We start from the raw sequence: 26,197 nt of genomic DNA, 5'->3' as shown, positions 1-26,197 counted from the left end.
TTTTGTTCGCATAACGGTACCCCGTAACGGCATAAACTAATCGAGATAGATATAGACTTCTATATATCAAAATGATCTGGGCGAAAAAAGAAATTCATTTAGCCATGTCCGTCCGTCCTTCTGTTCATCCGTCCATGAACACGATAACTTGAGTCAATTTTTTAGGTATCTTAATGAAATTTGGTATGTAAGTTCTTGGGCACTCATCTCAGATCGCTATGAACGAAATTGTACGATATAAAGAGGGCGTGGTTACTTTTACGATATCGAAATTTCAAAAAACCGAAAAAGTGCGATAATTCATTACCAAAGACGGATAAAGTGATGAAGCTTGGTAGGTGGGTTGGCCTTATGACGCAGAATTGTAAATTCGTAAAATTTTGGACAACGGGCGTGCCAGCTCCCACTTTTAAAAGAAGGTAATTTAAAAGTTTTGCAACTGTTATTTGGCAGTCGTTGAAGATATCATGATGAAATTTGACAGGCAGATTACTCCTATTACTATATGTGTGCTAAATAAAAATTAGCAAAATCGGATGACGAACACGCCCACTTTAAAAAAAATGTTTTTCTAAAGTCAAAGTTTAACAAAAAATTTAATATCTTTACAGTATATAAGTAAATTATGTCAAGATTCAACTCCAGTAATAATATGGTGCAACAAAATACAAAGATAAAAGAAAATTTCAAAATGGGCGTAACTCCGCCCATTTTCATTGAATTCGTCTAGAATACTTTTAATGCCATAAGTCGAATAAAAATTTACCAATCCTTGTGGAATTTGGTGGGGGCATAGATTCTATGAAGATAACTGTTTTCTGTGAAAATGGGCGAAATCGGTTGAAGCCACGCCCAGTTTTTATACACAGTCGACCGTCTGTCCTTCCACTCGGCCGTTAACACGGCCATTCACTTACTTATCTGAACTCACTTTATCTTGATATTAAAAACAAGTAAGGAAGGTTAAGTTCGGGTGTAACCGAACATTACATACTCAGTTGAGAGCTATGGTGACAACATAAGGGAAAATAACCATGTAGGAAAATGAACCGAGGGAAACCCTCCGGTTAGGGGATCCCCCAGCGGGTTACGGGATCAGAATATACCCGCGGTAGGTATGCCTGTCGTAAGAGGCGACTAAAATACCAGATTGAAGGGGCTGTGTAGCGCAACCCTTCAGGTTGCCAGCGCAATATATAGCTTCTCCAAACCCAATTGTCAACCTCACCTATCCGCGGCGAATCCTGTTTCACTAACAAACGAGGCTCTGGCGACCCCAAGCTCCTCATGGAACTTGGGGGTGGGGAGGGAGGGAATGGCATGAAGGTTTAATGTGGCCACATAAATCGTTCCCGAGATGGTCGTGCTAGCACCTTAATGGTGCTATGGTACCGGAGCGTACCGGATCTGTATCCGGAAAAGGACCATCACATCGATAACACTCCCCAAAGCCTTCGGGGAGCAACCTTATCGCTACAACAACAACAACAACAACAAGGGAAACCCTGGAATGTGTTTGTATGACATGTGTATCAAATGAAAGGCATTAAAGAGTATTTTATGAGGGAGTGGGCCATAGTTCTATAGGTGGACGCCATTTAGGGATATAGCCATAAAGGTGGATCAGGGTTGACTCTAGAATGCGTTTGTACGATATAGGTATCAAATGAATGGTGTTAATGAGCATTTTAAAAGGGAGTAATCCTTAGTTCCATAGGTGGACGCCGTTTCGAGATATCGCCATAAAGGTGGACCAGGGGTGACCCTAGAATTTGTTTGCACAATATGGGCATCAAACGAAAGGTGTTAATGAGTATTTTAAAAGGGAGTGAGCCTTAGTTCTATAGTTGGACGCCGTTTCGAGATATCGCCATAAAGGTGGGCCAGGGGTGACTCTAGAATTCGTTTGTGCAATATGGGTATTAAACGAAAGGAGTTAATGAGTATTTTAAGAGGGAGTGGGCCTTAGTTCTATAGGTGGACGCATTTTCGAGGTATCGCAATAAAGGTGGACCAGGGGTGACTCTAGACTTTGTTTGTACGATATGGGTATCAAATGAAAGGTGTTAATGAGTATTTTTAAAGGGAGTGGGCCTTCGTTTTATAGGTGTTCGCCTTTTCGAGATATCGCCATAAAGTTGGACCAGGGGTGACTTTAGAATTTGTTTGTATGATATGGGTATCAAATGAAAGGTGTTAATGATTATTTTAAAAGGGCGTGGGGCTTAGTTCTATAGGTGGACGCCGTTTCGAGATATCGCCCTAAAGGTGGACCAGGGGTGACCCTAGAATTCGTTTGTGCAATATGGGTATCAAACGAAAGGAGTTAATGAGTATTTTAAGAGGGAGTAGGCCTTAGTTCTATAGGTGGACGCCTTTTCGAGATATCGCCATAAAGATGGACCAGGTGTGACTCTAGAATGCGTTTGTACGATATGGGTATCAAATGAAAGGTGTTAATGAGTATTTTAAAAGGGAGTAATCCTTAGTTCCATAGGTGGACGCCGTTTCGAGATATCGCCATAAAGGTGGGCCAGGGGTGACTCTAGAATTCGTTTGTGCAATATGGGTATCAAACGAAAGGAGTTAATGAGTATTTTAAGAGGGAGTGGGCCTTTCTGGACCAGGGGTGACTCTAGACTTTGTTTGTACGATATGGGTATCAAATGAAAGGTGTTAATGAGTATTTTTAAAAGGGAGTGGGCCTTTGTTCTAGGGGTGTTCGCCTTTTCAAAATATCGCCATAAAGGTGGACCAGGGGTGACTCTAGAATGAGTTTGAACGATATGGGTATCAAATTAAAGGTATTAATGAGAGTTTTAAAAGGGAGTGGTGGTAGTTGTATATGTGAAGGCGTTTTCCAGATATCGACCAAAATGTGGACCAGGGTGACCCAGAACATCATCTGTTGGATACCGCTAATTTATTTATATATGTAATACCTGCCAAGATTTTAAGGGTTTTTTATTTCGCCCTGCAGAACTTTTTCATTTTCTTCTACTTAATATGGTAGGTGTCACAACCATTTTATAAAGTTTTTTCTAAAGTTATATTTCGCGTCAATAAAACAATCCAATTACCTTAACATATTTCATCCCATTTTTTAAATTTTTCGTAATTTTCGATATCGAAAAAGTGGGCGTGGTCATAGTCGGATTTCGTTCATTTTTCATACCAAGATAAAGTGAGTTCAGATAAGTACGTGAACTGAGTTTAGTAAAGATATATCGATTTTTGCTCCAGTTATCGTGTTAACGGCCATGCGGAAGGACAGACGGACGACTGTGTATAAAAACTGGGCGTGACATCAACCGATTTCGCCCATTTTCACAGAAAACAGTTAACGCCATAAAATCTATGCCCCTACCAAATTTCAAAAGGATTGGTTAATTTTTGTTCGACTTATGGCGTTAAAAGTATCCTAGACAAATTAAATGAAAAAGGGCGGAGCCACGCCCATTTTTAAATTTTCTTTTATTTTTGTATTTTGTTGCACCATATCATTACTGGAGTTGAATCTTGACATAATTTACTTATATACTGTAAAGATATTAAATTTTTTGTTAAAATTTTACTTTAAAAAAATTTTTTTTTAAAAGTGGGCGTGGTCCTTCTCCGATTTTGCTAATTTTTATTAATCGTACATATAGTAATAAGAGTAACGTTCCTGCCTAATTTCATCATGATATCTTCAACGACTGCCAAATTACAGCTTGCAAAACTTTTAAATTACCTTCTTTTAAAAGTAGGCGGTGCCACGCCCATTGTCCAAAATTTTACTAATTTTCTATTTTGCGTCATAAGTTCAACTCATCTACCAAGTTTCGTCGCTTTATCGGTCTTTTGTAATGAATTATCGCACTTTTTCGGTTTTTCGAAATTTTCGATATCGAAAAAGTGGGCGTGGTTATAGTCCGATATCGTTCATTTTAAATAGCGATCTGAGATGAGTGCTCACGAACCTACATACAAAATTTCATCAAGATACCTCAAAATTTAATCAAGTTATCGTGTTAACGGACGGACGGACGGATGGACGGACATGGCTCAATCAAATTTTTTTTCGATCCTGAATATTTTGATATATATTTAAGTCTATATCTATCTCGATTCCTTTATATATGTACAACCAACCGTTATCCAATCAAACTTAATATACTCTGTGAGCTCTGCTCAACTGAGTATAATGAGCGATATCCGAGTATGACCACGCCCACTTTATCGATATACTAAATTTCGAAAAATGCCATATGTAATTCTATACCAAATAAGAAAAAAGGGATGAAACATGATTGGATTGGTTTTTTGACGCAAAATATAAATTTATATAAAACTTTCTAAAATTGGTGTGACACCTACTGTGAAAAAAATGAAAAGGTTCTGCAGGGCGAAATCAAAAACCCTTAAAATCTTGGCAGGTACTACATATATAAATAAATTAGCGGTACCCGACAGATGATGTTCTGGGACACCCTGGTCCACATTCTGTCGATATCTCGAAAACGCCTTCACATATACAACTAAGGTCCACTCCCTTTTAAAAGCCTCATTAATACCTTCCATTTGATACCCATTTTTATACAAACATCTTCCAGGGTTGCCCTAGGTTAATTTTCCTACATTGTGATTTTCCCTTATTTTGTCTTCAAAGCTTTCAGCTGAGTATGTAATGTTCGGTTACACCCGAACTTAGCCTTCCTTACTTGTTTTTACTTAAAATTAAATAGTGCAGCTAGAATCTGAAATATTTATAAATATTATTGTCTAGATTATGACACGCGCAAACGCACGCTAATAACGTGATATTTATCTCGTTTTAATTAATTTTTATTGCAAATAGTTGTTGATATTTATAACTTTATATTCATATATCACCGAGATTTTCATGACGCGGTATTGTTGCTAGTAAGCTTGCGATTCAGAAGGCCCCACGTTCCATTTCCGGCGCCGATAAATGAAAAAGTAAAGAACGGTATCGGATAAAGAACAATGGTGTGATAAACTAGAAAAAAAAAAAAATTAAAAAAAAAAAACATTTTTTAAGTTAAACGGTTTTATTGAAAACAATACTTACATGAAGTAATAATAATATTAAAAGCTAGAAAATTATTAGGTAGTTCCTAGGTACTAGTCATCACACTCCTCATCAATCATTGATCAGACAATTAAATAAAATGGTTGGGCGCGTGAAATTTTCAAAAAATGTGAGGCGTAGCATAACCTGATTAAGGTTCAGTTGGTCTTATATATGAATATCAAAAGAAATTTGAGGCGTCCAACGCTTTCATATAATTATCTGATCAACACACTAGATTGATGAGGTAGGTAGGTTGAACTGGCCGGTCCATGAGGACCTCACATAGACTGATTGAGTCCGTAGTGTTACCAGAAGTTTGTTTTAACGACCAAACTGAAAAACCCTATCAAAAACCAGGACCTATGTTATAAAATAACTCCGTCCTCTTGGCAAATACTAGAAGCTTCCTAGGACTTAAGCCACTTGCTGCTTCTAGATCTGACAGCTGTATCACTCCTAATAGCTGGAGTCTTAGCCTGGCAAGTGCAGGGCACGAGCACAGAACGTGCTCGATCGTTTCCTCCTCCAACCCGCACTTCCTACACCTGCTATCACTGACCAAGCCTAATTTAAAGGCATGTGACGCCAGAAGGCAGTGTCCAGTCAGAATACCCGTCATGAGTCTACAGTCCTCTCTTTTTAATGATAGAAGCAACTGTGTTAGTCTAAGGTTGTAAGACCTACACATAATCTTCGACACTTTACAGCCCCGCGCTTGAACCCACGCCTTTTCTGCTTGGTCGATCATGTGCACCTCTCGCCTTCGCTTAATCTCGCCCAATCTAATTGGGACGTCTACGGAGCAAGCTTCAAGGGATGCGCCCTTTTTAGCTAATTCGTCCGCTTTTTCATTCCCATCTATTCCCATATGCTCTGGGACCCAATATAGATGTATGCTTCTCCCTGTCCCGATTCTCTCCAGAGACTGCTTACACTCTAACACGAATTTAGATGCTGTGCTATGCGAGATTATTGCCTTAATTGCTGCTTGACTGTCAATATAAAAGTTAACACGGTTGCAGCTTAAGCTATTCTCTTCCAGGGTTTCTACTGCTTTGGTTACGGCTAATATTTCCGCTTGGAAAACGCTACAGTAATCCGGCAGCCTGTAGGATCTGCTTAATTCCGGATCAGCGCAGTATACCGCAGACCCTACTCCTTCTACTATTTTGGAACCATCGGTGTACACACGTATCGCCTCGTCCGCCATTTGCTCACCCTTGCGCCAACCGTCCACCTCTATTGTGGCCTTAAGATCTCCCTCAAAGTGCAGGTAGGGAATCATGTAGTCTGTTCGTCTTGTGACTGAGGACGCTATACTACTATGGCCATATGGTCGGCGCTCAAGCTGCCCCGAAGATTGATGAGGAGTGTGATGACTAGTACCTAGGACCTACCTAATTATTTTCTAGCTTTTAGTATTATTATTACTTCATGTAAGTATTGTTCTCAATAAAACCATTTAACTTAAACATTTTTTTTTTTTTTTGTATTATTTTATTTTCAAGTTTTTAGTCTTTATTTAATTGCCTATTATTTCTCATTCTATTTAGTTCATTTAGTGACTCATTATTACACGGACTCTTTCCTGACAACATCTACGTCCTCAATACATAATCCTTCCAAAGACTTTCCTCGACTCTGCGCCACGTATGCTTGTCCCTCCTCGAACTCCGAAATATTTTGATGTCATTTCTACCGGACTATATGTGATATTTGTTCCAACTATGAGCCAAATCGGACATCATAGGTCGCTTTCTATTCACGTATGTATTATGTGTTCCAAATATGGACCAAATCGGACCACAAATACGATTTTTTTAATATCTCGATCCTTGCGCCACCTGAAGATTTTTTTCTTAGGTCGCTTTCTCTTAATGTACGTATTTATATGTGTTCCAAATATGAAAAAAAATCTGACCACAAATGCGATTTTCTAAAATATTTCGATCCTTGCGCCACCTATCGGAGTTTTTTCTTATTATTGCGTTGTCATCTGGTTCTGAAGCATATTTCAAGTTTCAAGCTTGTAGCTTATCGGGAAGTTACTTAAATTTCAATTACAAAATTCGTGCCAGCCAGCCAGCCAACCAGCCAACCAGCCAGCCTGTCAAGTCAAGCCAAATAAAACCGTTTAAGAAGGGAACCCAGGTCGTCGTTCAATACTTAAGTTTTAGTTAAACTAAGTTAAAATTGTTTCCCCACACCTACGAAAAGGGGCGCACTTACGCCGGCTGGCCTATTGTGATACTACCGGATCAGCTATAGCCCTTCCGCTTTGGTCAGAGGAAATTTATCCAATTCGATCGTCTTATGTGGCTCAAAATAATTTCGACTTGAGCAAAGCTCAGCTTCGCGGAACAGTCGATGAAGTACCTACTTAGATATTCTATAGGTCTACTGACCAGAGCAAGGCACATGCGAAGTAAGTGCTCAAAACTGTCAATTTTCCCTTTGTCCCTACAGGTTCGACATAATTTGATGGGAATTCCATCGCCCCGTTAATATTCCAATCTAAAGGCCTTGGTAGAGACGATTAAGATTTATATTGAAACTAATTCTGTTCTCATTTATATGGAGCGAAATTTGTCTGGATACCTCATATGTAAATTCCAATGTACATTTGACATTGGCTTTCTTGGCGAAAAGTGACACGAGCCCATATGTGCATGCAGATGGAAGAGGACTAATTTCACCAAGATGATTATGTTCTGTTAGCATAGTGCCCAAGTACACCATTGTGATCTGTTACTAGCTTCGGTAAATTGTTTCAGACTGCCTCCAGGGCTGGTTGACTGTCAGTTTAAATTGCAACAAATGCTTGATTCTTTGATAGTAGCTATTGAACGGCTTCCTTTAAGGGTATTAACGCCGGCTGAATGACACTTTAAAAGCTCACTTAAAGCTCGGCAGCTTTACACCTAATGATTCTAGAATATTTTCTGAGTAGGTACCACTGTTTATTGCCATTCAGTTTGGAGTCATCCCTGTAGACGGCCGTAAACTCTAGGATATCCAACCATTCGTTTCCCTCTGATGATCGAATGAAGACTTTATGGAGCTTTTGGGGATAACCCTCAGAACAATCGCTGCAGTTAAATACTGCATTAAGTCTAACTGCCGTACAACTTGCTAAGAGTTTACCATAGAGGTCTATCGGGAGAAGGTATGACTTAACTTCTTTGGTCTAAATAATAATCGAGTTTTAGGTCAGAGATTCTTCTATAACTTGGAGTTTTTTACTTCGCTTACTTAGTTTGTATCTTAAAATTTCATAGAGTTTCTATCCCGACTTTGAAGGATGTTACGTTAAACAAATACTTTTAGCTAAAAAGCTTTCACAGCAAAAAAAAAATACTCTGGCGGTTTGCCGAAGCACGGCAGACGGGTAGATCCGTTTAAAAAAATAATTGTTAAGTATTTTTAAGTTTGATATTACTTGTCCCGGAATATGAACCTAGAATCTTCCCTATAGTAAGCAATAGACTGCCATCAAACTACCCTCAATCATCAATAGGGAGTATCAAAAGAGATCAAAACATCTGCTTAGCTCAACTAAGTGCGAATGCTCAAATACTCTAATGCCCAAAATTTAGGTAACGATATGAATGTTTTTTGGGCCGACAACGATGACTCGAGCTACATAAATATTAAGACAGATGCGATGAGATACTTATAGAGTGGGATGCTTGCTAGTCGTGCAAGCATCTTGTCCTCGTTCACCGCAAGACTCACTTTTTGCAGCTTAGCCCAAACCGGAGCAGACACAACATATTGCACTGCGATTTTGTTGTACTGTTCGAATTATGTTATCTCACATCAGGTTAAAGATATCTCGCGTGTGATAGGCGCCTTTTCTGAAACCTCGCTTAGTTTCGAATGTCTAAGAGAGGAACAATCTTTATGAAACTGATTTTTTTGTTCAACGTCTTTTAACTAAGTTTAGGTTAGTTTAAACTGGCCGGTCAAAAAGTGTTAGCAAAATAACGTTACCAGAAGTTGTTTGACGATAAAACCGAACGACACAATTAGGAACTAGGACTTATGTGCAAATAAAAATAACTCTGTCCCCTTTGCAAACGGCAAAACTATTCCAGGACTAAGCTTAGTTCATTTTTAACTCTGCTATGAATATAAAACTAGCCAAGTTGTTCATATCTTTAAGATGCTACAGCTACTAGGGGCGGCTAGTTTAAAGATATGAACAACTTCGCTAGTTTTATAGTCATTTGGCTTAGTCGCAACATTTCTTTCGCCATTCTTGACGAATAATCCCACTCATTGCTAGTAGTTCTTATGGCCGAGGTAGCATCCCTACTCATAACCTGCCCAAGCTTTAAAATTACACCAATATATCTGAATGTCATCCTAGCTGTGCGTACTCTGCGATGTATGAAAAGTAAAGATTTAAAAACCCGCAACAAGAAAAAAGAAACGAAGAAAGTAAAGGACACCCTAATGTACATACAAATACCTTAAGCATTATCAAAATCGTATACTCTAATTGAAAATTTGAATCGTATGTGACCATCTAAGTATCACATATTTTATTTATTCATGAATTGTCTGTATGTCAGACGATCGCGTGCTTACCGTCGATTAAATTGTAACAAAAACCTTTTGTGATTGACCATACATACATACATACGAGTACTACATACATAGACACATATGAACATATGTTCGTTGGCCTCACAATTCAGTGTCGCAACACCAATTAAAATTGCTGACTTTGCATTTAAAAGCCGATCGGATTCATGAGACAAACCCAATTAACAAAGCTCTGCAGCGCCGCAAAAGCTGCATGTAAAGCAAATTAAAGAAGGAAATGCGAATATAAAAGCTAGAAATTTAAATAAATCAACGCCGAAAGTAAAGTTTAAAAAATGAATGTGAATTTTTGACAAATTGCTACAAATAGAGATATTCATGCCCAATTTAAAAGTTTTAGATGTTTCTAATGAAATTAATAATTGTTTGTACTCACTTTGTGGCGCCGTCGCCAGGCAGGAATTGTTCCATTTCTTGTGGAGCATGTTTGCCGCCGCTATCCTATAAATAAATAAAAAATATAATTATTTGAAAAAAAAACCATGCAGTTAACTAAGCCGGTGTTTGACGCCAGTGCCTTGCTCTGTATCGCGATGCGAGAGTAAGGCAATAGACGAACTAGTTACTAGTATAAACAGCTATCTCCCCAGGCTTTCTAGTTTCTTAGCCTCAAGTGGTTGGACTTATAACTGGCCACATAGCAATCGGGAAGCATGCAAAACGGTTGGGTGCTCCTTATAATGACTACTGCAGGAGCTGCAAAGACGAAGAGGAGATAGAAACAGTCAAGCATTTTCTGTGCGACTGTCCTGCGCTTTGGCGCAAGAGGAAGGAATCGCTGGGATCTCCCTTCTTTGACGATCTTTGTGATCTGGCTTAGTTGGAACCTAAGAAATTCCTGACATTTGCTGAATCGACCTGTTGGTTTGAGTAGGGGAGAGATCCACGTGGTATTACAATGGGACCTTTTGGACCTAAGTGCACTGGTGCTCGCACCGGCGGCCACTCTAACCTAACCTAGCCTCAAGCGGCCTGGCATTATCACCGACCAAATCCACGGGCACTTTGGTTACGACGTGAAAGGAACAGATGACATAAATATTTGACGTTCACATCGACGGTCTCACGCTACCGACTGTCAGCCACCCAAAGACCTTAGGGATAATGTTGGATAATACTCTGACCTTCATGCCAACGAAATTGTATCTAAAGTACAAAGCCGCAAGAAAATCCTCAAGTCGCTTGCCAGCAGCAACTGGGGAAAAGATAAAGAAACATTGCTAACCACGTACAAAGCAGTTGGCCGGCCGCTCATGTCCTACGCTTCACAGTCGCCTGGTCTTAAAAACGCATACTGGAAAAGGCTACAGGCCTGCCAAAATGCTGCACTTAGAACTTCGACGGGATGTCTCCTTATGACCCCTGAATTTCACCTACATAGTGAGGCCAAAGAGCTTAACATTAAAGAACACAAGGAAATGCTGAACATACAGTTTGTGCTTGATTGTCACAAACCACGACTCCCTAGAAAAAAAACTGCTTGATCTAGCCTCGCCTCCAAGAGGGTTAAGGGAATGAGATCTGGTACCTGCCAACACAGCCATTTGATCCAGACGCATGAGAAGGCCCTAAACCAAATCGCTTTTGCCAGGATGCGCTCGGTGAGCCCCAGTATCAAATACAATACTTTACTCTTGCAGAAGAAGAAAGCACACTACCAAAGGAGACACGAGTCACCTTGGCCCACCTTCGTTCTGGATACTGGAACAGGTTAAACTCTTACTTGTCCAGAATCAACCCCGACATACGTAATGTATGTCCTGCATGCGATGTGTCCCCACATGGCATCAACCATTTTTTCAATTGTAATGCGGAACCTACGCATCTAACACCAACCTCCCTATGGTCCACCCCTATCGAAACTGTTAGTTTGTTTGGATTCCCGTTTGGGGGCTTTAATGAAAATTTGTGAGTGTTTGCAGCCATTAAATGGGGCGAAGCACTGTTAACAAAACAACAGAGAAAATGCGTTTCGAAATCTGTCAAATTATTTCCTTTTTTGTTTTTTCAAATAGAAAGGAAATGTCTTTCGCATCGCGATACAGAGTAAGAGTACAGAGTGGTTACGCAATAATAATTGGGCTCGGATCTGTACTTGATAAGATCAAGATGTGCTGCGAACCACATCAAAGAATTTATAATAATTACGAAGTATGAAACTTACCGCTATGTTCACCATTTTGCTGGTGTTTTAGTTTTCAAAGCTTTCAACTTCCAATGCACTGTCGCAATACTTGTGCCTGATTCTGTAATGAAAATAATTTGAAAATTGATATTAACTGAATGGGCTTTTATATAATTTTTATAAGATTGATATCAAGCTATTATAAGAAATCCATATCGCCAATATCGGAACGCTATAATGCATATAGACACTGCTCTGAAAGAGAACATGGAAAATTTGAAAACAACATTCTCTTCACACCACCAGTATTCCATAAAATTTCCCACAAGTGTAGTTCCCCTTAAACAAACAGAAACAACACATTATGTTTTGAACCTAGAAAATCTTGAGGATTGAGATTGCGTCTGTTGTCGCGTGGTTTTCTAAATATGGACTATAATTTATAGAGCTGAGCTCTAAAATCCAAAAATTGGTGTTTTACCATTTAACCCCGAATTATTTGAATACTGACTGATTGTTCCGAGCATATTTTAAAATTTTTTTCTAAAACGTGGTCGCCCCTCGGCGGTAGGCTCTTGCTTCTCAGCAAATTCATATGCCTTAACAGATGCCATTTGGGGTCAGAGGTACATTATTACAAGTTATTAAAAAGCTTTTGATGAAAAACAGCTAGTGAAGTTTTCAAAATTTGCTGCAGAATGTGTTGTGCTATGCATTGGCACCGTGGATTTTTGGTTAACTGTTGATCCTCTCAGTCATAAAAGCCGGGCCCAATCAAACCAATTAATTTGTTGCTGTTCATTGATTGTGTTGTTCTGATAAACTTTTTAAACCTAGAAAATATCTGAAATAGTTTCAGGAGCATTCTGGAAATTCATTCAGGTTAGGCAACACAAACTTGCTTGAGATCTTTGCCACGCTCAGCAAGTGATAGGCCATTTCTTTCCAGCCTTCAAAGCCGCAACGCCTACACCTTTCAATGACGGGTATCCCTCTGCATTGCACTTGTTGGTTCAGTGTTCTGTTATTATGGTAGGGATACTGAAGATTTATATCCTAAATTTACTTTACGGGCTAACAGTTTTCTTTTTCATTGTAGTAGGCCCAGATTTCGCTCTCCGAACAGTAGCAATACTCTACGGTAGTTTTCTTGTACTTGTTACAGGTGGACCTTTTAATTGATGTTAATCGGTGATGCGCCATGACTGGATCACTATGCATTCAGGGAGTTACGTGTCATAAGCGCTGGGATATCGGAGTATATGTATAAGCCCGTCCTCTTAATGCATTTTATACCTGGATATTGTAGGCTGAAGTGAAGTGAAGATTCCATATACTCTTTATTCAAGATTTTAATCTTGGCCTTCGGATGAAAGGCAGGCTCAATTTACCAGGGTTGCTACATACCATTATAAAAAGTTTCAGAAATCAATTAAGCACACTCTGCTGTTCATTTGTGTGTATTGAAATAATTAATGAGGTGTAATAAACTCGTGCGCACCAAACCGAATCTCCGTTGAATGAGTTGATGAATGTGTTAATATTCTAACAAATTTATATTCCAATATACCCGGTACGTGCAGCGTACATAATTGACACCATGCAACAGCATTTTTTCGGCTGACAATGTTTCAAATTTTGATGGGAAGAATAAAATCACTTTAAATTTAAAAGCTTTATTTAAGCCACACGGTGTGCCTGAAGCAAGTTTAATTGAAGGGTCAAAGCACAACCGATTTTCTCGCGGATTCTTATTTTATGGACCAAATTAAGTCAGAATCCAAAATTTAAGCTTTTTCTACCGAGCCGTTTTTGAGAAAATTCGATTTAAATTTTGAAAATAGCATAAAATCAGTACTAACTTTTTTGATCTTTTTTGATTTGTGGTCCGATTTGGCTCATATTTGGAACACATAATACATACAAGAATAGAAATCGACCTATGCAAAAAAATTGTCGCTAGGTGGCGCATGGATCGAGATATTCACAAAAATCGTATTTGTGGTCCGATTTGGCTCATATTTGGAACACATAATACATACCGTGGCCGATATTTAGAAAGAGTTGGAATAAAATTAAAAAAAAAAATTGTGTTAATGTTTTAGGATACTATTCGCTCTAAATCACTTGCTTTTGAAAAGGACCTTGAAAAATAATGCTGACTTTGATCTGAGTTCGAATCAATCCACAGCTCGACATAAATAAAAATAAAACAAAATAACAAGCACCATTAAGGTACTGGCCCGACCATTTTGGAAACTATTTAGTATAACCAAATGAAACCTTCTAAGCCATAAAGCCCTCCCAACATCTAGATCCATGAGAATTATGGGGTCGCCAGGGCCTCGGCTGTTAAAAATACAGGATTCACCACGGGTAGGTTAGGTTAACAATTAGGTTGGAAAAGCTATAAATTGCGCCGGAAACCCCTTGAATAATTTTAGTATTTTATTTGCCCTATTATATATACATATGTATGTTTATGTTGTGTAAAACATAATATAATAATATTAGGGTATTTAAAATTTAACTCTATCTGCCCTTTAAACATTTTTGAAAAAAAAATATTTTAAAAGAAAATCTATCTTGGGGTTGGCTCCTTTTTGCAAATAATATTATGAACATCAAGCAAGCTCCATCGTTTTACGCAATTTAAAGAAGCTATGAAATTATACAAAATCACAATAAAGGCAGTGTCAAGTTTTGACCGTTGACTCATAAAAAATACATTTTTTTATTTTTTATAAACTAGAGGGCTATAGCTTATCCACCCGGTATTTTTATTCACAAGAAATTATTTTATCCGTAAGATAAATCATAAATCATTTGCAGTTATCTCAAAAATTTCGAAGTTAGACCCGGTTAAGCTAAGCTAAAACTAAGTTTGCTTAAACTCTAGTCAAATTTAAACTTCAGTTAAACTACTGAGCAGGTTTTCAGTCACAGTTTAGGGCCGCTTTTGGGGTATGCTTTTTTGTGCGACAAAATTGGTTTTTTTATTATCTAAATAATTTGTAGATCCGGGAACAGCTGGATTTCGTTTACCCAACAAACATGGAAAAAAAATTCTCCAGCGAAATATATATCTACTTTCGGAGGGGATATCAAACATTATTATTTAATTATTCTTAAACCAGATAGTTCTTGAGTTGATATCCAATTTCATTCTCCAATCACTATCCAACCTTTGAGAAATTTTGTAAAATTTAGAGTTCTCGAGTTGATCTTCAACGTTATTATCATTATGAAACTATGAGAGATTTTGAGAAATGTACAGTTCTCAAATTAATATTCAACACGTTCCTTCCGTTCACATCTTTCATTGGATATCGAGTTGAAGGGAAGTTAAAAAAAAAATCTCCAAGGAGTTACCACCAAAGCCAACAGCTATTTATTGTGAAATCAAACACCTGGTTGATAGCAGTAATGAAGCGTAATTAATCAAAAATAAAACATATATATTTTATTTTATTTTCGTGAAAATACTTTAGTATGAAATCTTACATTTGAGTCCAGTTAAAGGACCACATTTTGGAAATAAAATTGTTTCAACTTAAGTAATATGTAGCATTTTTTGCTTTAAAAAAATTCCTTCTTTTGCTGAGTACGATATGATTCTCGAGTTGAGCCATTGTTTTGAAACAACTCTTAAGTTTTAGAAGTATGCCTAGTTATCAACATTAGCTCTAATGTAACTCAAGCCCAAATAAATGCTTGTTGGGTATATTCGACGCCATTTTGAACGAATGCAAATAACTGATAGGTTAACTAGAGTTTAACCCTGCGAGATCGGCCGCTTAAGCTCAGCTTAAACTTTAGTGAAAAACTGCAGAATAATTTTAAGCGTAGTTTAACTGACAAGCTGAGTTGAACTTGTACTGAAAAACTGGGCCTTAAAATTTACTCATGTTACCGGATTTCTTGTTCCTTACCTACCAGTCGGTATAATCAATTCAATAGTAGGGGTACTCATTAATCCTTATAAATTCCCTATTTTGTATGAAAAATTATTTACATAATTTATATAAGCTTACGTGCACATTTCATTGTGTAAACGAGAAAACTCAAAGAAATAAAACCTTGTAGACATAACAGCCGTCAATTTCATCAGAAATCTCCAACACCAAGCAAGTCAATTACAGGAATATACCCAATAAACATATTTGTCAATTCTCAGGTTGAGATACATTTGAGAATCAGTCCATTTCTCACATTTCAAACGTTAGTTTTCAAATGCATTTCAAATAACCGTTGATAGCATTCTCAAGCTAAAAGGCACATTTTTAAAATGGAATTTTTCTTTTTTTTTTCAAATTGAGAATTTTTGAATTCTCAACTTTTTCTCAAACGAGAATAAAGCGGAACGAAATGGAATTCACTCTTTTATTAAAATGTATAAATACTTCCTTATTTTTTCACTTTATATCCAATAAAATCGCCTGTTTACATTTCCAGCTAAAGTATGCAAATTAGAGATCGACGAATTATCAACGGCGCTATCGACGACAGTATCGATAGCATTGATGTAAAATAAGCATGTTGTACTATGTTTTATTTTATTTTTTGGTTTCATGAACGCTTAATATTTAGACACATTGGCGCAAAAAGTATTCACATTATTATTAACGAAAATATTCCATGATATCGATGGTTATCAACCAGAATGGACCGAAATGCAAGTATATCTCAAACCATTCTCAAGTTGAAGAACAACGTTTGAGAAAAAGTCGAGAAAATATTTTGTTTCAAATGATAAATAATGTTGAATATCAAACTGAGTATTAATGTTTTCTCAAACATTTGAGAGAAAAAAATTTTCAAGTATGTCTCAATTTATTCTCAAGTTGAAAATCGACGTTTGAGAAAAAGTCGAGAAAATATTTTGTTTCAAATGATAAATAATGTTGAATATCAAACTGAGAATCAATTTTTTCTCAAATATTTGAGATTTTTTTTCAGTGTTTATTGGGTAATAACAACAATTTTTTTGACAATAATACAGCTGGTCGACAATTAATTTTATCAAGAAAATGACTGAGTGCGTGCATATAACAATGTGTGTAAACGGATATATTTTTACATCTTATAAATGTATATGCGTTAGTAGTCCCCCTAATAGCTACACAACTTACCGAGAAAATACTTTATAAATAATAAAAAAAAATTGGCTCAGTCTTTCCCGTTTTCTGAACAATGTTTTTTTTTTAGTTGATCGCATTGATAAATGACGACACAAAAGCGCGCACTTTGATTTAATTGCATGAACGATGTAATATTATTTAAATTGCCGGTTTGCTATTGGAACCACCACCTTACGATGAGAAAATGCCCTTTTGGCACAAATTAATAAAATTAAATTAAATTACAATTGAACCTCTATTATATTGAAAAATTGTTCATTGATTGTATTGTTTTCATTTGTGTAAACAATTATTTGCGGCGTAGTTGGGTGTGATATTTCGCTAGAGAGCCCACGTCGCTAATATTTACAGCGTAAATGGAACTCAGAGCAAAGTACCTATGTATTACAACGATCCATATAAAGTTGAGAGTATTTAACTTTGTATATCATAAAGCAAATAATAGATATTTGTACTGAATATATGTATAATGGTATCACTGCTTCACGCAGAGCCACTTTTACGGAGAATAAGATTTCTACCTCGAAAGCACTACAATAAGATAAATTTCCACATGACACAGAAGGTCCAGCACGAGTATTTTCAACTCCCGCCCGCAGGATAATTAGTGGTTAATCACAATGTATAGCAGAAAAAGAACCTAATTGGGAAGATGTTAAGGACTTGTCTGTATTTAGAGCTAGATTATGTTATGTGCTTCAAATTCTTACCTATCTAGAAAAAGCCGTAGTATGCCAATATATATCCCTTATGTAAAGTGTAAAAAAAATTGTTTTCCTAAGAGCCAGCTCAAATGTTTAGTTTGGATTATGCTTCCAAAAATAAATTATAAGAATTCTATTGCACTGTTCAAATTTCCATACAAATTGTGTGGGAACATTTCTATAGAGAATTGGACAGTATTAAAGTGCTGAAATAATTTTTCAAAATTGCTTTTGGCGTAGAAACTATTCCGTTGACCGAACTCAAAAAACTCTGCTAAACTGCCGGTTTCCTTGGAATTCGCTTAAGAGATCTTACTATTGTCGTATATATACCGAATGTCGACACACATGTATATACACGATATATTACTTACGTATCAGGATGTTCGTTATTCGTGTTTCTACATTGTAGAAAATGTATTGTGAATACAAAGTTATAAATTAATATTCGATATTTTATAATAAACCGCACCGCTCGTACTCGTCTGAACGGCTCTTCGGAGATATTCGTTTACTAGTGACGCCGGTAGAGTCGTGTTGTCAGTGTTGGAATTGTAGGGATGCATTTTAATAGGCGTGACACTATTTTATCTCAAACCATTACCATTATTCTTACTTTTACTCTCCACCTTCCTCTTTTTCGCTTTACTTTTTCGACTTCTCTCCAACTTCTGTTTCTTCTGTTATCTTTTCTCTTTTTTCTCATGCCCCCGTTTCCAATAAGGAGATATATCGAGTTTGGATTTTTTCCGTATTTGAAGAGATAGTTGTGATTTGTAGAACAGATGCGAATGCAGGACATTAAGATGAACAAGTAATAGTTAAATTTGTTGCATTAACCAGATCGAACTCGACCGTCCGTCGGTATGTATGTCGCATTCGTCTTTGGCTATATACATTTCAATCGGTAGCCCCTACCGTTTCTTTGGTGAAATTTTACATACTACTTCTTCTGACAAGGAGTAAGGCTTATACTAAAAGTAGACATAATCGGTATATAACCACACTGACTTTTTATATATCAAATATTTCCTATAAATTGATTTATGCAAAATTCGGTGTGCACATTCCTTATTTAAAGTTGAACTGTTCCAGCGAAAACCACAAAACTCCGAGAATAACCGCTCTGTTACCCCTAGCGGGTTAGGGGGCTTAGAATATCCGCGTTGCAGGTATGCCTGTCGTAAGAGGGGAATAAAATACCAAATTGATTCAAGGGGTTGTGTAGCGCAACCCTTTCAAGAGATTGCCAGCGCAAAATATAGCTTCTCCAACCAAATTGTCGACCTCGACTACCCGCAGTGAATCCTTTCTTTAACTGCCGAGGCTCTGGTAACCCCAAGTTCCTTATGGGGGTTATGGGCGTTATGGCCTAGAAGGTTTCATGTGGTCATACTAAATCGTTCCCCAAATGGTCGTGGTAGTAGCTAAATGGTGCTTTTTACCGAAACGTACCGGATCTGCATCCGGCAAAGGACCTTCATCATCGATAACACTGCTCAGGGCCTTCGGGGAGTGTCCCTATCGGTACAACAACAACAACAATAACCACTCTGATATCTTGTAAAGTTATAAAAATACCATGCTAAAATTTTAAAAGGCCAATCTTATACATTAACCCAAAATATATATTAAACTATTTTGAAAATTGTTTTTTTTCAACGCCCACTTATATCCTGCATACCTTGTTGAAATGATTTGCATTAACTTTCGGTAGCAATTTCTCATTGGTCTGTATCTTCCGTATTAAAAAAAGAACAGCATTGGCCAAAAATAAGAAATTTGGTTGATAACGACATCCAGTTCCTTATAACCATATATTTATGTATCTGATCAGGTATGCATGGCCTTAGTTGCCTTACGCATTTCTAAAAATTTGTTGATATTAATTTCAGGTCTATCTATCATAGACGTATTCCTTTCAGAGCAGAGAATAACAGCTTCCTGATATGTATGTACTATATTTTCAAGCGATCATATGAATATATTTTTTATATATGTATGTATGTGGTACAAAGTATAATAGCACTTTTACATTGATAGTTTATAAGTAACATTTTATTACCTTTCTTATCTCTACTCTCTACGAACTATGCACTTGTGCTAGTACAATATGCATATAGTGTATACATACATAGATATATATGGAATAGAGATTAACTTGTGATTCTATTTAGTTGGAGAGGTCAATAACAAAACAAGAGATAAGAGGCGGAATATTTTCAATCAATATCATTTACGCATGCTTAATGCAATGCAAAGATAACAAATTAAAACATCAATTCTGATAGAAATTTATATTATTTGTTATTAATTAATTCCAACGTGATTTGGCTCATATTTATAGCTATCGACAAAGTGCTATGACTATTGCTTATGCGGCTTCATTTCGGACAATATGAATGAAGAGGGCATGTGGGGCCAGAATGACCGTGCTAAGTGCGAAATAAAAAACATCTCCGTATAGTGTCCTTTGTGAATAACCGATGAAAAAAGTAGCACTTAATTATTTATATACACACAAATTCATAAATCTAAACCTAGGCTGCTACTGCACCAAAAAAAAAACCATAGATGATACATATTATATTGAACTTCCGTTGGACCTCAAACGTACATATGCAATTACTCTTATCATTACCTCAAACTAAGGCTCTATTGAAATAGAACTTTGCCCAGACCTTGACTTTGACCGATAAGTTCAATGCATTGCTTATGAACTGTTTTACTTTATAGAGTTTGTGAAGCGCAAAGCGAAGCTAAAAGTTTAGTTCTCAGAGGTAAACGTGTGCTAGTCTCAAAAGCTAATAGGAAGCTGACTTAATAGGGTTAAATTTTCTGAAGTGTATCAGAAATTGGAATGTTTTTTTCGGTTTATAACATTTTTGCCTAACATAAATAACAAAAAAAACAAAGTTGATTTTTCCGAATTTTAATTTTTTTTGCGAAGTTATAGCAATTTTGATTTTCCTGAAAAGTTTCAACTTTTTCCTAACTCCTGATGGATCGGCGGATTTTCCCAACTTTTGGCATACTTGTTAGTGATCCCGTTTTTTCGCTTCACATTTTTAAATGTTCTAAAATAAATTGTTTTTGAAAATTATTGCAAAATTTCTGTTATACAGGGTTATAATTACTGACCGATTCGCCCGTTTTGAATAAGAACCTTTCTCGATAGAAATTATATGGCACACCTAGGCAATACAGAGCTAACTCAAAAATCTTAAAATTCGAAGTTGTAAACACCTCCGAGCGGCCCAATCCAATACCTACCTAGCAGAATGCTCGAATTACTTATACCTCTTCTTATCAGCAACACTTTGTAAAATATAACAAGTAAAGACGGCACTGCCTTCGGTTAACTCTTTTTATACTCAGTTGAGCAGAGCTCACAGAGTATATTAACTTTGATTGGATAACGGTTGGTGTACAGGTATAAAGGAATCGAGATAGATATAGACTTCCATATATCAAAATCATCAGGATCGAAAAAAAATTCGATTGAGCCATGTCCGTCCGTCCCTCTGTCCGTTAACACGGTAACTTGAGTAAATTTTGAGGTATCTTGATGAAATTTGGTATGTAGGTTGCTGGGCACTCATCTCAGATCGCTATTTAAAATTAACGATATCGGACAATAACAACGCCCACTTTTTCGATATCGAAAATTTCGAAAAAGTGCGATAATTCATTACCAAATACGGATTAAGCGATGAAAATTGGTAAGTTAGTTGAACTTATGACGCAGAATATAAAAAAGGTAAAACTTTGGACAATGGGCGTGGCACCGCCCACTTTTAAAAGAAGGTAATTTAGAAGTTTTGCAAGCTGTTATTTGGCAGTCGTTGAAGATATCATGATGAAATTTGGCAGGAACGTTACTCTTATTACTATATGTCTGCTTACTAAAAATTAGCAAAATCGGAGACCGACCACGCCCACTTTTTAAAAAAAAATTTTTTTTTAATTCAAATTTTAAAAGAAAAGTTAATATCTTTACAGTATATAAGTAAATTATGCCAACATTCAACTCCAGTAATGATATGGTGCAACAAAATACAAAAATAAAAGAAAATTTCAAAACGGGCGTGGCTCCGCCCTTTTTCATTTAGTTTGTCTAGGATACTTTTAATTCCATAAGTCGAATAAAAATTTACCAATCCTTGTGAAATTTGCTAGAGGCTTAGATTCTAGGACGATAACTGTTTTCTGTGAAAAAGGGCGAAATCAGTTGAAGGGGCGCCCAGTTTTTATACACAGTCGACCGTCTGTCCTTCCGCTCGGCCTTTAACACGATAACTTGAGCAAAAATCGATATATCTTTACTAAACTCAGTTCACGTACTTATCTGAGCTCACTTTGTATTGGTGTAAAAAATGGCCGAAATCCGACTATGACCACGCCCACTTTTTCGATATCGAGAATTACGGAAAATGAAAAAAATGCCATAATTATATACCAAATACGAAAAAAGGGGTGAAACATGGTAATTGTATTGGTCTATCGACGCAAAATATAACTTTAGAAAAAAACTTGTTAAAATGGGTGTGACACCTACCATGTTAAGTAGAAGAAAATGAAAAAGTTTTACAGGGCGAAATCAAAAGCCCTTGGAATCTTGGAAGGAATACTGTTCGTGGTATTACATATATAAATAAATTAGCGGTACCCGACAGATGAAGCTCTGGATCACCCTGGTCCACATTTTGGTCGATATCTGCAAAACGCCTTCACATATAAAACTAAGGGCCACTCCCTTTTAAACCCTCACTAATACCTTTAATTTGATACCCATATCGTACAAACGAATTCTAGAGTCACCCCTGGTCCACCTTTATGGCGATATCTCGAAAAAGCGTCCACCTATAGAACTAAGGCCCACGCCCTTTTAAAATACTCATTAACACCTTTCATTTGATACCCATGTTGTACAAACGCATTCTAGAGTCAACCCTGGTCCACTTTTATAACGATATTCCGAAAAGGCGTCCACCTATAGAACTTAGGCCCACTCCCTTTTAAAATACTCATTAACACCTTTCATTTGATACCCATAGAGCACAAACAAATTCTAGAGTCACCCCTGGCCCACCTTTATGGCGATATCTCGAAAAGGCGTCCACCTATAGAACTAAGGCCCACGCCCTCTTAAAATAGTCATTAACACCTTTCATTTGATACCCATATTGTACAAAAGCATTCTAGAGTCAACCCTGGTCCACTTTTATAACGATATTCCGAAAAGGCGTCCACCTATAGAACTAAGGCCCACTCCCTTTTAAAATACTCATTAACACCTTTCATTTGATACCCATATCATACAAACAAATTCTAGAGTCAACCCTGATCCACCTTTATGGCGATATCCCTAAATGGCGTCCACCTATAGAACCATGGCCCACTCCCTCTTAAAATACTCTTTAATACCTTTCATTTGATACACATGCCATACAAACACATTCCAGGGTTACCCTCGGTTCATTTTCCTACATGGTTATTTTCCCTTATGTTGCCACCATAGCTCTCAACTGAGTATGTAATGTTCGGTTACACCCGAACTTAACCTTCCTTACTTGTTATAAATGGAGCTGAGCAATAGTCTTATGTAATTCGTCATATCTGCATAATCGGCTTTGTTAAGGCCACCACCCTAAATATTTCAGCTCACATTTAATATTATTAAAGATAATTGTCCATGCCCCGCTGGGAACTAACTGAGAAGGGAAAAACTATACGGATGTTAGTAGTCGGCGCTTATAGTGATAGCGGATGAAAGTTAAGGCTCCAGCTATAAGGAGTGATACGGCTGCCAGATCTAGAAGCAGGAAGTGGCATAAATTCTAGAAAGCTTCTAGTATTTGCCAAGAGGACGGAGTTATTTTATAACATAGGTACTGGTTTTTGATAGGGATTTTCAGTCTGGTCGTTAAACAAACTTCTGGTAACACTACGGACTCATTCAGTCTATGTGAGGTCCTCATGGACCAGCCAATTCAACCTAATCTAATCTAGAAGTGGGCGAGTGCCATGGATTTCTCTCTTTCTTGCACTTTCACTTCTTTTACGAACGTACGTACTTGAACTCCAACAACTAAACCTAAGTTACGTTTTCGATAAATAAAGAAAAATAAATACTTGGCGCGATGTATCTCTGAGGAGATTTAGGGCAAGCTTCTCTTCCAATTCGCGTCGTGCTCCTTTTTATTTTCACTACGAATTGGCAGGACGGGACGTACATGTTTTATGCCAACTCCGAACGGCATATTAATTGAATTTTTACTGAAAAACTTTTCATTGGAGAAATACACTCTAAGTGCATGCCAAATAACTTTCGAGGAGCGACCTAAATTTTTGTTGTTACTTTGCCCGGGAGTTGAAGCCAGGACCGTCAGTGTGGTAGGCGGAGTACGCTACCATCACTCACTAAGATTTCACGTTTCTTGTTGTCTACATGACATAGCTATGGCGATGAATCTCTTCCCCGAACAATCGGTTGTATGAAGGATATATGCTATAGTGATGTGATCCGGTCGGTTCCGACAATTGTCTAATCCGACACCAAAATATACCTGCTCACCAAATTTCATCAAGATATCTCAAAAATTGCGGGTCTAGTTTGCGTTTAAATAGACAGACAGACGCGCATGGCTAAATCAACACAGGATGTCCTTCTGATCATTCAGGTTAACTTATTGGTCTGACTATCTCCTTTCCTTTAAGGACTTACAATTTTGAGATTCGTGCCGAACTTAATATATTTTTTAATTTTCATGAAAGGCATAAAAATTGCTTTGTCGCATATGAGGAAGGCATTGGAAGATGCAAAATTTCTGTTTTCATAGAATACCTGTTTGCACGCCTAAAATTTCCACTCCATCAAAATATCAACATTTCAACCATTTGCCGCCGTAAGTGTAACGCTTCGAAATGTTAAAGTCCGTGCTTGGTATTGTTTAGTATGACGTAAGTATACAAATTTGTTATTCAACGCTATTGGAAAAATAAATGCAAATGATTTAAAACGCAACGGTGTCATTTCCCACACCGCGACGAACTCACGTGACTGCATTGCTTCCTTTTCTTAGTAAATAGATATATTTGGGGCATTCCATGCTAACATATGGTATCGATAAATTTGGCAAAACTTTGTTTTGAGTATTATCTAATGTTGCGACTTTTAGAGTATTGTCGAGATAGGAGTGGTATATAATGAAACTCAAGGCTTATGATGGGCATACTAACTGGGACTGCCAGCTAAATCTAACCTCACCTAAAAAGTGTAAGGCGTTCCTATGGTGAAATCAACAACACACACGACCAACCAACTCCCCCAGCGGGTTAGGGGATCAGAATATACTCGCGGTAGGTATGCCTGTCGTAAGAGGCGACTAAAATACCAGATTGAAGAGGCTGTGTAGCGCAACCCTTCAGGTTGCCAGCGCAATATATAGCTTCTCCAAACCCAATTGTCAACCTCACCTATCCGCGGCGAATCCTGTTTCACTAACAGACGAGGCTCTGACGACCCCAAGCTCCTCATGGAACTTGATGGTGGGGAGGGAGGGAATGACCTGAAGGTTTAATGTGGCCACATAAATCGTTCCCGAGATGGTCGGGCTATCACCTTAGTGGTGCTTTGGTACCGGAGCGTACCGGATCTGTATCCGGCAAAGGACCATCACATCGGTAACACTCCCCAAAGCCTTCGGGGGCAACCTTATCGCTACAACAACAACAACAACAAAAACAACAAACCAACTCGATAGCCGAATAAGCCTTGGGCAGTTGATTTGCGACTCACACAATCACACTTCTTGCCGAAAAAGCACTTAATTTCAGAAATGGGTGGCCTAACTTTTATTTTAAGTAGCTAGCTTTGCAGGGCAAATGTAAGATTTTTTTCAGGAAATTTGCAACCCAGTACGTTCAATATTGTGCAGTGTTACCTCCTCCCAAAATATGAAAATATGATTTACTATATGGATATATATACATAAATAATTGTCATAAGGCCAGTATGGCTTCTGGATAGGAATGCAAGAAAGATTATCGATAGCCCGATGAACTAAAAAACATCGCAAACAAATATACACACATACTTTAATGCAGAAGCGATGGTGCCAATAAGTACAGGATGTCGATACATCAGACCAGTATTCGAGAATATGATGCGCGAAAAATTCAGGTGCGTTTAGAATCGAGCAAGTAAGAAACAAAAGCGCGGATAGGACAGCACCCTGTGGTACCCCTTATTTAATTCTTCTGGGTTTAGATGTTACATTCCTGAATTGCACCGCTGCTTGCCGACCAGACAGGCAATTTGCGGTCCACCTTTTAAGACTTGGAGGAAGGAAGGCGAGATTCCCTTGGGCGCGAACAGCATGGTGCCACAAAAGATTTGTAAAAGCTACAAAGTTGACGGGTTTTTGGGTCTAGTCCAGGACATCCCGTCCGGTGTAGCCATCCCTTACACGTGAGGCACTGACAAGAGTGTGACCGCCCTAAAAACATTCTTTTCCGGCAAACGCAGCAAAACCAT

General features: G+C 37.6%; 1 protein-coding gene across 1 annotated transcript in view; it reads right to left on the bottom strand.

The window, feature by feature from the left end:
* Positions 1-26,197, bottom strand: part of path (pathetic) — a 118,079-nt gene that overhangs the window by 33,929 nt on the left and 57,953 nt on the right. Inside the window, exons 2-3 of the mRNA XM_067789009.1 lie at positions 11,853-11,934; positions 10,065-10,129 (exon numbers count right to left, since the gene is read on the bottom strand). Coding sequence (XP_067645110.1) covers positions 10,065-10,129; positions 11,853-11,867 — 80 coding nt within the window. The 5' untranslated portion in view covers positions 11,868-11,934. The remainder of the gene's footprint in view (positions 1-10,064; positions 10,130-11,852; positions 11,935-26,197) is intronic.

This window comes from Eurosta solidaginis, chromosome 5 (genome assembly GCF_040869045.1).
Source record: "Eurosta solidaginis isolate ZX-2024a chromosome 5, ASM4086904v1, whole genome shotgun sequence".
Classification (NCBI taxonomy): domain Eukaryota; kingdom Metazoa; phylum Arthropoda; class Insecta; order Diptera; family Tephritidae; genus Eurosta; species Eurosta solidaginis.
This window is presented reverse-complemented; position numbering and strand designations above follow the sequence as displayed.